The sequence below is a fragment of the Rhea pennata genome, chromosome 3, assembly GCF_028389875.1.
Source record: "Rhea pennata isolate bPtePen1 chromosome 3, bPtePen1.pri, whole genome shotgun sequence".
NCBI classification, from domain to species: domain Eukaryota; kingdom Metazoa; phylum Chordata; class Aves; order Rheiformes; family Rheidae; genus Rhea; species Rhea pennata.
This window is the reverse complement of record NC_084665.1, coordinates 50,273,356-50,291,247: the sequence shown is the minus strand read 5'-3', so window position 1 is coordinate 50,291,247 and position 17,892 is coordinate 50,273,356. Positions and strand designations below refer to the sequence as shown.

Below are 17,892 nucleotides of genomic sequence, written 5' to 3'. Positions count from 1 at the left end.
GTGTAACACTGTTTTTTTTGTCAGAGATTGCACAAGTGGCAAGAGTGTACAGTTGTCCATTAATGAAAAGATCTGAATTTCTTTATGTATTTGGAGAATTTTGCTCCTGCCATGGTAGTATCTTTTCAGACATGTAGAAGAACTCTGAGGCAAAGACAGTTTTGATTCTTGTTTCCTGTGGTTAGGAGCGAAAGCGAGTAAGGTGAAATGTAAGAGGTGTATTGTAAGAGGATTTGGTAGCATAAGGAAATGCTTGCTGATGAGAATGAACTCACTTCTCTGGAGACAAATTTAAGTTCCTTGGAGCAAACAGCAAATTTCAACCCAACTTGACTAAGGTATGTTATTCCTCTTGAGTAGATGTTAAGCTCCACAGGTGGCTTCTTAGAGATGTTACATCTGTTGCCTGAGCTGTCACTGCTTGATATTGTGATGCTTGTCTTACATTTGTTGGAAAATTGGACTATAATGTTGAAAAGGAATTATAATATGCAAGGGAGGCATCTATGTCTAGGCATTCTTTGACCCTTTTGGCCCTCTTTTCCAGTTTAGAGGTGACAGTGAAAGCAGCAGTTACTTTAGCACACTGTTGCTAAATGAAGATTTATAGGCCTCTAGACAAGATCAAGTAATTGTGCTGCTGTCATCAGAACTACAAGCTCCTGAGGTACCATTGATCTGGTGATGTGATAAACTTGCTTTTAAATTGGAACAAGATCAGGTAGAAGACATCAGTTGTCATTTTGAGTCTGTCACAGTGATGGTGATTAGTCTGGGCCCTTTAAGCTGCTATAACAGCTTGGTACTGCTGGAGGATATCTGCCTCCTGCTTTTTCCCTTTACCTGCAGTGACTCTTGCCTGACACCTTAGTGTGGCAATTAAATTAACAAAATAATCCAGCTGAGAAAAGGTATTCTGCAAATTTTGGAAATGATTCCGATCAAGAAGGAATGAGGTGAGCACCAGTGGTGGTGGAAGGAGAAAGGAAGAGTTTCTGGGAAAGGAACAGAAGCGCCTTCTTGATAGCAGTGAGTCATTTATACAGGCTGAGATTCTTGTTTAACTGTAGCCTTACTTCTCAGGAGGTAGGTGCTTCTATTTAGCCCAAAAGGGTGGCTGCTTGAGCTATCAAGCTGCCATCTTGAATTATATTTGAGAAGACTTAGTAAAGAAGCATGGTATGTGGCATATTCAGTTTTTTCTTTTCTTTGCTTCTGGTTCAGATCTTATATTTGAGCATTTCTTTGTGTCTGGCTGAAATATTTTGCCTCCAAATTAAAAATAAAAGAGGAAAAAAAAGAAAAAAAGAAATCACAAAAGACCCCCCCCCCCCCCAAAAAAAAAAAAAAAGCTTTATACAGAAGTGATACTGGAATGTGTGAAATAGAAGGGAAAAGACAAACACGTCCTGCGTAATCTTTGGGGGGGGGGGAGGGGTGCTTTTAAACCGTAAACTTTCAGCTGTTTGTGGCTTATGTTTGAAGCTTGTTCTGATTAAAATCCCGTTTTTCCTGGAGACCAATTTTGGTACTAATTATTAGAGTAAAATTGTAGGTCTGGCTAGTGTGATTTTTAGATAACTGCACTGTGCTCTGTGTGAAGAATCATCTTAAATATGATGCTTGGGGGGGGAAGCAAAGCACAACAATTTAACGTATAATTCATTAGTATCATTAACTGACTTTTTTTATTGTTGTCCAGATTTTGTTCTGTGGATTTCCTGTTGTCTAGTGCATTTAGAGGCTGATCTGTAAAGGTCTGAGTGATCTGGAAAGACTGTTCTGCTTTATTGTATTTTTCCAGAAAGCAAGGCCTTTGAGATATTGATACTCTATATAGTCAGATAACCAGCTACACATTAAAGGAGTGATTGGAAATGCTTTGAGGATGAAACAATTGCTCCTTTCCTTCATACAGATGCTCTGTTTTTATTTTTGGCAGCAAATAAAAAGGGTTCTGGAGGGGAAAAATCGGGCATTTTCCTTCTCAACCAATTGCCATGCTCTGTGTATGCTTTAACTGATTCATCAGCTAACGCTGTGAAGGTCTTGTTTCTCATCTCCAGTATTTTTTTTCCTTAAATTAAGACTATCTAGAACTGGTATGCATATTTTGGGCATATTTCCAAGTCTGAATAGTTTTACTTCAGTGCATTGTTTAGGATTTCCAGAAATGTATTAAAATATGCAAGTGATAAATAGCAAAGAAAGAATTATATTTATGTTCGTATTAGAAGTGAGTAACTAGAATCTTGGAAGCCATATGGTGTCAGCATTCAGAGATTCACTGTAGTGGCATACAATAGTTGTATCCTAAGGAAAGAAACAAATTTTATTGAGAGCTTGCTGTGCTTCATCTGCGCTTGCTGACATTTTGATCTATTTTATGTAAAGCACAGTATTGTATAGGTTAATAAAGGCTGAGATCTGTGTAGCCACTATACTTGAGGCATTTCTAAATCAAATATTGCAATTGTCTTTTAACACTTATGTTTACTATGCCAACTTTGCATGGAACAAGTTCTAGAAATGCAGTCTCTTATTGAATATAACTTATTGATATATATTAATTCCTGATTCTTGTGGAAAGTAATGTTCATGTACCAAATTAAAAAAAAAAAAAAGGAGAATGCCAATTATTATAGGAATTGTCTAGTCAACACTAAAATAAGCTGACTAATATGTAGGTTCTAATTACTGTAGTCTGATGATTCAAAATGTTGCAGCAATAGCCACTAGCTGAGTAATGGAATTTAGTACAACAAGGAGTTCAGTTAAACTAATATACAAAGTCACAGATAAACTCAGCAATCAAATTGTGTCAATTAAATAAGCTAATACTTTGTGTTTAGGAGAGATGCCTGAATTGCAGTTTAAAGATAAGCAAATGTTTATCTTGAATATTCAACTACTGAAGAGATATAGTTGCACTCTTATCTAGCCTTCATTTTTTTTTAAAAAAAAAATAGCTCTTAAAATGTTAATTTAAAAGAACTTCTGTACTTTGGAAGCTTATAGTAAGAGAGAATGTCTCTGAATTAATGCTAATTATGAAACTCTCGGGGGGGGGGGTAGGGAAGGAGATAGTGTTAAGATAAAAGCAAATGTTGTTGGAAACAAATGATAGTGACCTTAAAGCATTTAAGTGATTTAGTGACTAGTGACCTTAAAGCATTTTTAGGTAAAAGCTATGTGGAAGAAGTGGTGGGTATATAGTGCTATGATCCATGTAGTAAAGTCTGGAGCAGGGCTACTTCTTGTCACTTCTAAGTGCTGAGATTTTTTTAATTATATTTTTTGTTCCTAGATATTTCTCCACAAAGATCCACTAATTTTTTAGTCATCACTGCACATTTCAAAATCTTTTGTGTTCTGTAGCTGATGTCTCCTACGGCTCTGGTGCCTTACAGAAGGGAGGGCATCCGCTCTTCTGGGGCTCTTTGGCTGGAGTCCTTAGCTTCTTGAGTCCTTAACCCTCTGTTCCTCTGTGAATAACTCAGGGCTGCCTGCTGCTACTCTGGATGTAATTTTGGACTAGCCAAACAGTAAATAAGCACTGAGACTGTTGTCTTCAGCCCTACTGAACTAGTGTAGTGCTTATCCTAAAACTCTTCTGTTTGTTGTTGGGTTTTTTGTTTGAGCCACATAGAACTGAACCATGATAAGCTGTTTTCCAAAGGAGCCTGTCTACTTTCAGGATAATTTGAAACTTGGAGTAGCTGGGAAGTGGAGGGTAAATGTAGAAGATGGTGACTTGTGAAAGACTCTGGAAAATGAATGCCTGTTAGGCTGTGTCCTTGCCACATGGTGGCTGAGCAAGCATCTGACAGTCTCGGTTAATCCTTGTGTTTATTCCATCCCTGCCCTTTTTCCTTCCACCCACGGATGAGCTGCCTGACTTCAGCTGAAAGCATCACTGTGCTTCACTGAGGAGTATGTGCAGGAAGCACTAATGCGGTGTGGGGTGAGGGGAGTTCCTACTTAACACTTTTTATAATGGAGAAAAACCTTTCTACTTTCCTAATAGAAAATTTGAAAGTAAGAAGAGGAAATGTGGAAAGGAATCAGTTTATAGTTACAATGCTGAATGCAAGGCTTCAACAGCAGCACTATAACTGGTGTTACCTTGCCCTGTTTTATTTTGGCAAATACCTGACTCTGTCTTTCTCTCCGGTACTGGGAAGGCATTTTATGAAGATCTGTGTTCTTGAGGGAAATAGCAAAAAAATCTGTCTAGATAAGCTCAACTTGGGAATCAACTATTTTGGTTAAATCTTAGTATACTATGCTAATCAGGTTAGGATTCATCTCAAACTGTCCGTCAGCTGTATAAATTCTTGTCTGTGTGTGCATGTGTGATAGATGCCAGTAGTTCAGGAGCTTCTTCTCAATACAAGAATAGGTTATTTTTTTGCATTGTGGGCTTATTTAAGATTTTGTCCAGTGTTTCAGAATACTTATTTTAAATATTTGAGGATCTAATAGGTATAATGGGAAATTTCACATTCCTACAGCTATTACCTGAAATTCTTATGTATAATCACTGAAACAGATTCTCTGTTGCAGTGTATACTGCTGGACTAATTTTACTGAGTACTTTTTAAACTTTAAGAATGAAAATCCTACCTGTTCCTTTATTTTCATTTCCATTGGAGAGGAGGAACCAGAAAAAAAGATGTTACGGAAGTCCTTTTTATCCCCAGTTGTGTTGTTTTGCCATGGTGTTTTCAGAGCAGTTTGGTGCCCTTGGGGTCAGCACAACTGGAACAACCACCTCCTTGCTGGAAGGCCAAGCAGAAGGACAGTATCTGCTTCCCTGAAGCAGCCACAGCTGTGTGCAGGGTGCCAAGAAACTGGCAGACTGAGCATGACTGGAGTAACTGTGTATGAAACTGATATCAGAGTGAATGATTTTTTTTTTTTCATAGTGCCTTTAGAATTGCTAGCTGCTGTCTTGTCTCCATCTGGTTAATACTCGAGAATATGGATTTCACCAAGTAGTTTTCCCATTCTGTTTCTGGGATTTTAATCTTCTGCACCTTGACTTCTTTGTGAATTCTGATCATTGACCTTTCTCTCTTATTTGATTGCTCTTAGTGGGCAGTTTAGGTGCAATGCCAATGTTTATCTTAAGCACTTTAATTTCCACTTTTAATCTGCTAAGCTTTCAGTTTCTGGACTAGCTTTTACTAGCTATCCCTTCAGCAAGAGTGCTTCAAGATGCTGTTCAACTTTCTCACCTCTTCCATATCTATGAATATGAGTGCAGTCAAAATGTATGATCTTGTAGAAGGGTGTGTATAGTCTTCTAGATCATGGTTTGAATGGAATGTTTCATGTTTAAAGTGATCTTCAGGTGGAGGTGGTGCACCCTGCATACTTGCAGTATGGTCATGAGTTTAGCGTTTTGCCTGGTTGTGTTTGAGACCACAGGACTTGCCATACTGAAGAGTAGTGTAAAAGGATATTCACAAAGTCTGGCTAGTCTTGTAGGGCAAAACTATGTAGGCCCTTTACAGGAGAGGGTCCTAACTTCTTATTTTCTGTAGCAGACTCTTTCCCTCAATAATTTTTAAAGCCTCAATAATTTTTAAAGTTAGTCATTAACAATACTATGTTACCACAGCTCTTGGATGATGTGGACAGAGCAAAGGCTTGTGCTCTAGTCTTTCTGGCACGTGTATCAACTTTTAAAGCTTGTTAGAAGATATTTTACAGTATTATATATTCAGTTTAATTAGGAGAATGTGCAAGTGCCCTGAAAGTAATGCGCTCATGCCCTGAAAGAATGAGACTCACTTGGAAGCTAAGTGGTTTCAGCCTTTTCACTGCAGACTTTTTAATAGAAATTCTTTGTCCTTTGATTTTCTTTTTTGTAAAAATTTGCTGGCCTTTCATAGTTATTCTTCTACGGTATTACTTTTCTACGTAGATTTTTGGCTTGCGTTGGCATATTTGTCAGTTCCTCGCTCTAGTGCCATCTGTTTCTTGCAGACATCGTCTTCTGCTCCTTCAGATAAGATCTGAAACAGATCCTTGTCTGCTCTGACTCTGCTAAAAACAGCTTGTCTCTAGCTTTCTCATGGTATTGGTAACAACTTGGCTTTTCTCTTCTGCACATTTTAACCAGTCTCCATGATATCAAGTGTATTTATTTTTAACGCAGTTAAGGTTACCGTGATCATATTTGAAGACCCCTCATTTCACCATGCATTAGCATGCTAAGGAGTGCTTGTTCAGCTTCTGGACCTACTCACGCTGGTCTGAAACAAGTAAACTTGAAACAAGCCCAAATGCTTATAGTGTCTGACCACTGTATTGCAGTTGCTGACTTTAGGAGAGTATAAAATGTCAAGCTCAGCATAAATCTGGGCATAGTATATGTACAGAGTTGATGTATTACTTGCCTGTATGTAGGTAGCTCTTTGAGAGAACCTGTCTTTCATCAGTTCTGTACTTTTTATGTTCTAGATGAATGATCTGTCCTCTTAACTTGATTTCAGGCTTTACAAAAATGTACTTCCAGGTATTTCACGTTCGTTTGAGTAAAATTTTATATTGAGTTGAGAAGCTGTCCCAAAGCATTTAGCTAATATGCAGCCAATCTGTGGGATTCTCTGCCATTCACTCTCGGTAGTATTTTATCAAGACTCAGAAAGATGAAATTATTGATAATCTGCTAATGCGTAAAGGGGGGATGCAGATCTTCATAGCTTAGGGCAGAACCTGACAACAAGCTGTTCAGTTTTAGAAAGAAACTTTGCCATCATTGATCACTTAATCTTTTCAATCTCTGGTGCTTCCTTCTCAGGCTGAAGTTAGTATTGCATGCTGATAAAGGAATACTAGACTAGAGAGCAGTGCTGTGCTCCATTATGACAACTTGTATTTCTTGCTATTAAAGTGAACAATTTTTTAAATCCCGCACTAAAGACTCTTAATCTGATCTAATGATTTTTCCAAACAAAAGCCAGATGTCGTGCAGGGGTGTGTATGTGTATGAAGTCTAGTTCTAGAATTCAAAAATATTAAAAACATGTTGATTTTCCTCTCAACAGACTTTTTTCCCTTTCTCTTTTCTTGCTTATATGGTGGTATGTGTAGTCAAAGTATTTGATAGTATGTTGTGCAAAAAGAGTAGCAGAAATCTGGTATGTATGGTGTGCTGAGAGAGTCTGCACTTAGTTCCAGTTTCCAAGATAGTAGTAATTTCCGAAAGATAAATATTAAGCAGTAGTATTTCTATGTATTTGCACATATAATGGTGCAAGATGTGTGAAGCTTAACAAATTGTAATTTCAAGATGCTCAAAATTCAACAGCATGATAAACTATCTATAAAAGTCCTGCTGAGAGTTATACATTTTTAAAAAAAAAAAAAAGTTACAAGTACGAGATTTTTAACAAACAAATCATGATGTGAATACATCATACCCAAGTAGGACAGGAAGTTGTAGCTTCTGAAGTGCATCAGTAAGGTTGCTTAAATGTTATTTGTGCTTCGCTGCTGTGGAGACTGCAGTACCCTTCGAAGCCTCAAATCTTACATCAGCTCTTACTGAACCAGCCTTAATGCAACATTCTTCAAAGTGGTTTTCCTGACAAAGTAAAACTATTAACTACCTTAACTGAAGTCGCTCTACAGAATTATGCTGGGCATTTCATGAAAGAGATGAAAAACAGGTCTTCCACGAAAAGCATGGTGTCCATGCTTTGGAAAGGCTTAGCACGCAGCTGTGACCTGAGCAAGGACGACTAACACTTGAAAGGAGCAGTCAGGCCTCTAACATACCCCTGTACTGGCTTCGTCTTGTGTTCCTTCCCTGAACTGTGAGGCCCTCCTAGGCTAGGACTGCTGCTGAAATTCAGAGTTTTGCCAGCAGCTTTGTGATTGTTTTTAGAAGTAGACATGATTGTGATTTAGCCATCAGGAATGTAGGCTTCTAAACCATCATACCAACTGTGTATACTTGGTTTATTTGTGTTTCTCTGGTACATTGCATATGTCTGGAAAAGTCTGCAGTTAGTTTGCATCTCAGCAGATTTCTGTTGCGAGTACTCGGATTCCTTATCACCTTCTCTCTTTCTTGCCAAGTTCCCTTCTGGTTTTGGTCTTCCTGTGTTGGTTAACCTTAAGCAGCTTATTACACCTTGATGTATTTCTTGCTTTGGTTTTCAGACCCTTAATTCCTGCCACTAGTTAAATTTATTTTTATAATTACTGGTAGCTAATTAGAAACTCATTGTTTTGACTTGATAGTCTCCTTTTTGGACAAGCTTACATACTTCAGAGCTGTTAATTTTTTTTCTCCATGTAAGGGACTGACATCTTTGTCAAATACAGGAAAAATGAAATGACCGTATGCAATAAAAACATTAGGGGTGTAAACCTGAGTTCATAAAATGGAAGTAGAGTCATAAGACCACATTTTCTATAATGTTGGACAGGCAAAATAGATTGTGGATAAGTGGGAATTTTTTATTATAAAGGTATATAACAAGAATAGTATGCATATATACATTAATCCGTTGTACCTTAGTGATTTGTGCTTATATCATTCATTCAGAGCTGCTGTTACTGGTAATTATGGTAGAGACTTGAGAGATTCTAGAAATAGTTGTGTTGTCAGGAGTAGATGGTTATGTTTATAGCTCAGAATAAATCACAGGAACCAGATTATAGTTCTTAAACTCTGCCAATTTAGGGTTGTTTTTTCTTTCTTTTCTCTCTCTCTTTTTTTTTTTTTTTTTTTTTTTTAGAAAAAGAGTAACTTAAAATACGTTTGCTAAAGTCTAATCTGAAACAACCTTTTTGTGCCCCAAAAAATTAATTATTCACCAGTCTAATTTTTGTAATGGTGAAAAATCACCAAAGCATGCAAATAGATGGCAAATGATAATCTGGGGGTAGATGGGGGCTGTTTATTTGCTTCTCTTGCCTTACGTCCAGTATGGCACACCGCAGTTCTGGGTGTCTATCAGAGCCATGACATCTCTGGAACTGTTTCTGCGAGTTGACTTGCGTGGTCATCTAATGTCATTCTGTATATCATTAGGTGCCTATAGGTATGTTTACTAATTATAGATTTGTGTAGATATGTTTAATAGCTATTTTGGAAAGTTCCTATTTCTTTAATTTGACCAAATTTGGCACAGCATTTGTCTGGTCTTGTTTGGCTTTTTTCTTGGCATACTTGTTTAGCATCGGGAATGGCTGGTTAAAAAAAAAAAAAAGTGGCAGAGCTAGCAGGCTATACACAATATGAAAAGGAGTATTTTTATTTCTTTAAATACTGTTCTTTTCAGAAAGCACACACATTATAATTTCTCAAAATTCTGAGATTTTTTTCAGTATAAGAAAAAGCTTTCACATCTACTTAGTGGCAGAAATATTCTATTTCTCACATTGTATAAACACTAAGCTTTGCTGATTAATTTCATTTTTAATTCCTAGGCAGCAGTACATAAATGAGACTAGATATTTCAGGAGACTAAAAATGCTTGCAGAAGCAGGGCTTTCAGGCTTCCAGTGTTACAAGAGAAGCAGGTGGGTGAGATAGGATGAGATGGGTAGGTGAGATGAAGATCTCAACAGACTTTTTTTTTCAATCTTTAATTAGTTCTTGTCTAGCATCTTATGAACTTGGCAAATGTTACACTGATTAGTTAAAAGACAGTGCATATGTTATTTTTTCCACAAGTACTAAGCATTTGTCTTTCACTTTTTTCTTTAGGCTGGGGAGAGGCTCTGAATAATTTGTTTAGAAGTAATAATGGTGTGCTGGAATGACTAAAAGCTAGTTAGTCAACTCCTTGATAAAATGAAGGACAAGTGTCAGAGGTAAGATTCTGTCAAGAAAATGGACACATACAGCTATGATAAACTGTATAACAGCTATGATAAACTGTATATTAAGAAGTGGCTTTTCATGAATATCTTTATGGCTGGAGCATCATTGCCTGACTACATATCGATAGATTGTCTGCTTCTATGACCCCCCTCCTCCCAAGCAATTAAATGATTGCAAAGGACAGCAGGAACTGGTTAGAAATAAAGGAAGTTTGGACTAGTCTGAGGTCTTCTGCAAAGCTGGAGCATTGTCTGGTATGGCTGTTCTGAGAACGAACAAACGTAGTGTCTTGGTTTTGCTTGTTTGCTCTTGTTTTTTGAATATTAGAGCGTTGTTGGATGGTTAGCAATTGTCCGCTATATTTGTTTTAAGCTATGCTTTTGGTTGGTTGTCGTGTATGGTTAAACAAGGCATAAAACATGTCTAGCTTTCTATTGATGTTCTGCTTGAGTTGCAGGTACCTGGTTCCTTAAAGGGTTGTGTGGTGCTGCTGCGTTAGTCGTTTTGACAATGTCAGCTGGGTATTTGTTTCTAGCCTACTTAGTTTTGGGTGATACCAAAAGGACAAAAAAGGAAGAATGATATTTTCTGCTACACCGCTCTTCCAGGTTTTACTTGTATTTCACTGCCAAGTACAGCCCTCAAGGCAACAGTGTAAGAAGTATCCCAGTTCTGCTACAGGCTATGCTAGACATGCATTTCTCTTTCACTTTTTCTTTTGCTCTCCTTTCTTTCTACTTTTTCCTTCTCCAATTTGCACAGGGGAATTAATCATAATATTCCATTAGGTTTTGTGCTGTTAATATTTCTTTAAACAGAAGCAGTCATATTTGGTGTCTGCTACTAGCAAGATGAACTTAGTTTCTGTAATAAACTTGGCAGTCTGTGTTATAATTGCAGAAACCTATGATGGAGTGTCTGTCTGTCCTTTGTGTCCAAATTGTGCTTGTGTTTTTCATTATGCCTTGTCCTCTTGACAGAAATTTGAGGTTGAATTTACAGTCTGACCCAAAGCAAGTCTGATTAAAGTTATTGTTAATGTCCATTTTCCTTGAAGAGATCACAAGCTTATTCCACAAAACAGATGTGAAGTGAAAGTAATGAGGCTGGGGTGTGTATATAATAAAAGGAATGAATGCTGTATAAAGTAAATGTAGCATTCAGTAGCCAGTGGTGAGTCATTCTCATGTGCTTTATTGTGGAGAATGCTAAAAAGAGCTACAAATTTGGACTTGAGGCCAGAAATAACAGAATTGTACAATGGCTCATATAAACTAAAAATTTGAAAGTATTAATGCTTACTGAAAATATAACTTGCTTTTTTTCTGTATTTACTCAAAAATAACATGGTTGTAAATCTTATCTAGATTGATTACATCTGTCTCTTCTGAAACAAATTCTATGATGTCTGCCTCTCAACAAATACCCATGTTGAAAGTAGCTTCTGAGCTCTTCTCTGATGATGCAAAGTTTAAAATTAACATTCAAAAAACCCTAAAAAAACGGGATGGGGGTGAGTTAAGAGGCTTTATTAAAATGCTAGTTTGGGCTATTGGACATTGGTGTGAAACGGAGACAGCCACCAAACATTTTGCTTCAGAAATTCATGTTAATCTTACAGTATGTGTGGCTAGTAGTTATTGAAATTAATCACTTGAACTAGCATTATAGAATTTTGACTTGGTTGGCTTACTACTAAATTTTACTACAATATTACTGTAGTAATTTAGTGATTACTACTTTATATTAGTATTATGTTACTATACTATGCAGATCTTTGCAGGCAATGCATTACTGAAAACATAACCAAGTAAAAGGCTCAGTTCACTCCCTAACAGAATACTAGCTTTGACCTTGAGCTGTTCTTGCATTTCTTCTTTGCATTGCCGTTAGAGATCATGCCACCTAATCATTAACACTATATAAAATTTATATGTTTATGACTCAGTATTCAACACTGCTAGAATTAGTTTTAACTTTTACAGTATTTGAATTTAAAAATATTTAAAGAATTTTTTTTTTTGTATTTTATTTTAAAAACTTAAAGGCCACTAAACTAAGTGTAAGGCACTTGTACATCAGCTCAGCATTTGAAAATACACAACTTCACTTAAAAATGGAAAAAAGTCTGGAGAAATCTAAGAGTTGCAAGTACGGAAAACTAACTTACACCAGAACAGTGTCTAGAAAATATGCCCCTCAAGGCTTGGTGCAGAAATGGAGCTAGAGAGCAGAAGTATTATAGATTGGATTATGTGGATACTATAGAGCTGAAGGAAAAGAACAGATTATATGTGAATGTCAGATCACTTGCTCTTTAAGTAGCATTCCTTTTTAAAACTGTGGATTTTTCCTTTTAGTAGTAAGTATTAAGATATAAGTGTTTTTAATGAAATCATGTTCTATATATGGTGAAATTATATTTAAGGATGTGAATTTTTTTGTTCAGGGCTTGGTGTATGAAGTCTTGACAGACTGTCTATTCCAGAACTGTAACCTCTTAACTAAGATGGTACGCAGTGCTGGTGAACCATGAAAACCATGGCTTAAGTTCAGCTGTGACATTTTAGGGTCCCGTCCCATCCCCCCCGCCAGCTAAGGGGCTGTCTGTTTGAATGAATTCCAAAGACAGATGCTGTACCAGTGCTGAGGTTGAGTGTTATAACCTGTTTCCCCACTATCTGGCACCATAGCTATTAAAGATATGTCATTTTTTTAAACAAAACAAAAAAACCTACATTTGAGTAGTTTCCACACAATGCAAGTTATCTGGCATCCTTCCTCAATGTAAGAGGAAATAGTGCACCTTACGTGGCATGCTATCAGGGTACCACAATCTGCAGTAGGAAAAGGTGACAAGCAAGCTGAAATGTGGGTGAATTGGCATTTAAAAATAAATCTGCACAGTGCTTGCTATATTATGGCACTGTGGGGCTAATTGTTCACTGAGTGCTTGTTTTCAAAGCCCTACATGCCAAGTGCTTAAATTGCTATTCAGGAAACAAACATAAAAGGGGAGAAGGTTGTCTGCATGTGCAGCATGTGCTTTTTCTTTTTTTGGAAACTTCTTAATTATTTCTTCTTGTTTTGTTCTGTGCTGTCTGTAGCTTCAAGGCAAGATGAAAAATCAGGTTATGTCAAACTCTGCTTCCAAAGAAGCATTTGTGCTGTCGGTCTGTTTCAGGACTTAATCCCAGGGAAAGAAATGGGTACAGCAGAGAAATAGCAAGCTCTTGTCTGAACAAGTCCTACTGAATAGAAGTGCTTCACTGTCCAGCATGATATCTCTTTAAACTGTTTTCTGCACTGTGGAATGAAAACATCTGAATTCCTTCACAATTTTGTGTTAAACTAATGTATTAAGAAGAAATGCTTTATCTTTTTACATTAACGTTATCAAGGTAGCACCGTATCTTACTGTGAAGCTGAGAATTCGGCCCCTTGATAGAACATTGCAGTACATGTTGTTAAATCTTTACGTATAAGTGCAAGCAATGTGGGAGACCTGGTGAGTGAATTTTCTCGAGGAAAGGCACTAAAATATGATGGACAGGGTATTGTTAAATCTAATGGTCGGGTACAACTGCAAAGCCGTGAGCTGCTTAAGCTATTCAGCTGCAATGAGTTATGTGTAAAACTCCATGGATAAACTGGCTTTCTGTGGGGCTCTGCATGAAATATATTGCTCTGAAGCACTTGGTGAGACCAATTATTAGGAGTTTACTTTGAACCTACAATGCTTCTTCCTTCCTTAATAAGGTCTTTCACCTAGTGTTTATACATCACTGCAATTGTAGGTTTAAAGCTGAAGTTTTTACTTAATTGCCACTTGAGAATACTTAAGTGTGTGTTTGGACAGTTCATCTAAGCATACGCCAGGTGTGCTGTTAGATCTAACTGCTGAGAATTTTAAGACCTTGTTAGAAACTAGTTTCAGTTAAAATGTATTCAGTGGCACCAAGCAAATACTGTGTTGCTATGTTAAAAAAAAAAAGTTAACAATGATGAAGATTGGTAAGGAGCCCTGCTAGCATATCATGACCGAATAATTAACACTTGCTCAAGGTTTTGAGAACAGTGTTGAAAAATGTTGAAAGGTTGCAAAATAATCATGTAGCCTCTGCCATTGGTTGTATCTCTTTAGGAAACAGCAGAAAAAGTATTTAACCAGCCAGAGGAAACCATATTTTGAGACTTTAAAATATATTTAAAGAGCTCTTCAGTCTTGCTTAAGTAAATAATATTTCAGAAGGATTAAAATACATTCCCTTCACCACACCCCATTAGACTGGATGGTCTCTAAAGACATGAGGGGAAAGTATGATAACCAGAAGTTTGAAGTTTTCAAATGAAAAACTAATAACTAAGACAGTTTAGCCTACAATGAGGATTATTGATTTTAACTGTATGATGTTACCTGCTTTACAACTAAACTGGCATCTTTGTGAACCAACATTGAGTGTCATAGGAGAGTGTAAGGTCCTGGATAATGTGCCTTCATGAAAGCATATTCTCTGCAGCAATTACTTCTATGTTGTTAGATTTAAAAAGAAAAATTAGCCCTTTAGACTTTACAAAGACAAGGATTGTGTTTGTATTTTGTTTTTCTTGCTAAAGCATATGCTTGATCTCACTGTATCTGGCCAATTTGTATCCATTTGGGAGATTTACCATAATCTCTATGTCATTAACTTCTCTCCATGGTTAACTAGAGCAGGGAATGGGGGCAGTTTAAATTACCCTTCTTGGAAAAATAGGTGCATTGCCTGTTCTGATCCTCTGCTAGGACTAGAGTGGGATAAAGGGTAGGAGGGTGAAAGTAAGTCTTAAATTGCTTTAATGTGCCTTTATGGAGATGGAATGGGTAAAGCACATAAGCTTGGAATACAGCCATCTCTTATTAATTACAACTTCCTCTGTATGTAAGGTGGTAAAAATTAAATGTATCAGAACAAAATAAAAGGTCAGTAAAAATGCATTTACAGCAGCATCTGCTTGCACAATTCAGTTTCTCATACTAACATATCACATGTCCCCAGAGTTGCAAGTGCTTAAAGTGCGTGTGCAGAGTGTTCACTCCAAACTTCATGTTGTTTCTACAAGGAAATGTGTGAACTAACATAGCTGGCTGCTTTTACAGTTAAAAAAAAAAAAAAAAGAAAGAAAGAAAAAGAAAGAAAAACTAATGAACTTAATTATATTAGCATACCTTTTGTGCAGAATTGTAAGCTGAAAAGTAGAAAAAACTTTGGAACTTCAAAGCTCAAGAAAAGATTTTTAAGGACTCTGTATAAACTTTCAATAGCTATCATAACATTTCATAATATGCAATTTCCTTGGTTTTAAAACTAATTTTATGTTTTTCTCTTTTTAAAAACAGGTGAATCAAGGGTGGTGTTCCCAGAATATATTTGCTTTTTTTTCCAAATAGAAGATAGATGTGTTAAAAGCTGGCAAAGTAATTCTGGTAAGAATCTTCCTGTTACTACTATGAAAAATATTTTTGCATGTACAAACATTCAGTCGTGCCACTAAAAGGAGTTTTGTGTATCATTGGTGTTAATGAACTTATTCCCTCATCCCCAGATTAAAATGTTATTGCACAGTGCCAAAGATGATTTTACTCTTATTTCATGTGTGAGTTTTGATCTCCAGAGCTGCCTTTCCTATGAATAGTTCCATCAGCTCTAGAACTGGAACTGTGAACCTCAAAGAAGACTTCTAATTAAGCTTTTAAGCTGTATAGTAGATTTAAAGAGCATAAGTAGTGTTACTGAACTGTTAGCTTGAGAGTTTTAAACTGAAATGTCATTCACTTAGAAATGCAATGGACAGCTTTATCCTAGCTCAGGGTTTATGAACAGTTTTTCCTTCTAAGCCCACATACTACTTTTCTAGTCACTTTTTTCCCCCAATTTATTCTAACTCTTTTATTGCACTTTGTTGAAGCTCCTTCTCCTTAATCTTTTCCTTGTGATACTTAGCTGTGGGAAGACTTCTTGCTCAAAAAAATTTACTTTTTCTTCTCAATCTACTGCTTTCACACTGATAGCACAGTAAGTGGCAACTTTGTTTCCAAACAGCATTTGTATTTTTGCACTGAATGTAACTTACAAGCAGAATGTTTTTCATTTAAAGTGATACTCTGTTATGATTGTGCATATTAATACTTCTGTGTTTATGCTGAAATTGCTGAAGAACAAAAAAAGACATGGAATAGTTTTTGTACAATGAAACTGTATTTATCTGAACTTTTCTAGTCTTCTTGTTTGCAGATATATGAAGAGCACTTTTGATCTAATGATTGTATATAGATGTCTTCTGATCCAGCAGTATTAATCCACCGACTTTTAAGTTATCTCTAACACATTTCGTCCTTTCCTCTCTGAGGTTTTCAAGATTTTCCTTAAGCTGCTCATACAAGAGGAAAAACAAAGTAGCTAAAGACAGTGCTGTATTCATTTAAGGGGTTTTATGTATATTAAATATTATTCTATAGTTGGCATCACTGAGCTGAAGTTTGAAGCTCACATGTAGGTTACAAAGTAAAGCTGAAATTATAGCTGAAATTAAGTCATTTAACTTCCATTTATGCAGTAGAAAAGAACATTGTGTCATCTGCTTTCACCTGATAGCTGGTGACCCCAAATGCTCATTTTATAGACCTATTAGCTTAAAGTTTCACTGAAAACAGTAAAACCTCAAACCTCAGCCTTTTCTTTCCCCCTGCCCCCACTCCACACCAGGATATTCATCCTTCAGTCCTACAAAAACTCTCCAAGCTTTGGAGGAGGAGAGAAGGGGAAGAAACACTTTCCCTTCCCACCTCCAAGCTTCAAGTATTTTCCATAAGGAAGGAAATTTCTGATGGATTTCAATTCTGTGTTTTTGCTTTATTTAGCTCAGACATGAGCAGTCGCAGTAACTCACTGGCACGGGAATTCTTGACGGATGTTAACAGGCTGTGCAATGCTGTGGTCCAGAGGGCAGAGGCCAAGGAAGATGAAGAAGAAGAAACTCATATGGCAGCACTGGGACAATACCTGGTTCAAGGCCGTGGGTTTATTTTGCTTACCACACTGAATTCTATTATTGATCAGGTAATAGGTTTTTCCCTGCCAGTTATTTTTTGTATTGAGCTTTGATTGCATTGAAGGGATTTGTCTAGCTTGTGTGCTTTTTGGTACTCCTTTCCTTGTTTGAGTTTTTTGGTAGAGACCATGTGTGAGAAAGCTAATTGTGAGTACTAGAAACTTGGAAGTTCCTTCACCAAGAACAGGAAAACAAAAAATAGCTAATTATATACCTGTTTGCCAGCTGAAATTTATGGCTGCTAAACTGTTGACTAGTTAAGCTACGTGGGAGGTTTTGGGCAGCAGCTGGGTGGGAGGGAGGCAGTAAGATGGAACTTGCAGAAGGAATGAGTGTTTACTGAACCTGCAACATAAACTGGCAGTTTTTACTTTGAGAAGATCCGTCCTTCTGATTTATAGCAATTAAATAAGACTAAAATACACACCTTCCTATTTTGCTATAGACCATGAAGTATATTTTTACTGTGTATCAAATAGCAGCTCTTGAATGAAAGAGAGTAAATATTTCTTAACCTCAGCTCCTGGAAGTACCTTTCAAGTGAGGAGGAGTCAGTCCATTTGTATTACTTAACATATTTAACTCTTTCTTGCTCTCCTTTTTTTTCCTTAAGATAAGTGGAGAAAAAAATCTTGATTAATAAGACAAATTATTCAAGAAAGTGGAAAGATTCTGTATAGCCCTTTAAGCACCTAAATATACCTTATGACCAGCAGTCTGGCATGCTGTTCTTTAAAGCATCTTGGTATTTCTCACTCTTATGTATTCTGCCCTGTTCTGTTCACCCCCAAGAAGGGGTGGAGATGGTGTATTTTGAAAGTGTACTGCTGAAATAAGAAAAATTAGTATGTTGCTCTTTCCAGTTTCAGCACTGTGTTTTGAATGCTGTATTGCTTATTCTCACTTCTAACCAATTTCTGTCTTGCTGAAAAGACTTTCTGTAGCAAAAG

The 17,892-nt window shown here is 36.8% G+C and overlaps 1 protein-coding gene across 1 annotated transcript in view; it reads left to right on the top strand.

The window, feature by feature from the left end:
• Positions 1-287: 287 nt before the first annotated feature.
• LYST (lysosomal trafficking regulator) overlaps positions 288-17,892 on the top strand; it is an 84,975-nt gene continuing 67,370 nt past the window's right edge. Inside the window, exons 1-3 of the mRNA XM_062572298.1 lie at positions 288-338; positions 15,231-15,317; positions 16,752-16,950. Coding sequence (XP_062428282.1) covers positions 16,759-16,950 — 192 coding nt within the window. The 5' untranslated portion in view covers positions 288-338; positions 15,231-15,317; positions 16,752-16,758. The remainder of the gene's footprint in view (positions 339-15,230; positions 15,318-16,751; positions 16,951-17,892) is intronic.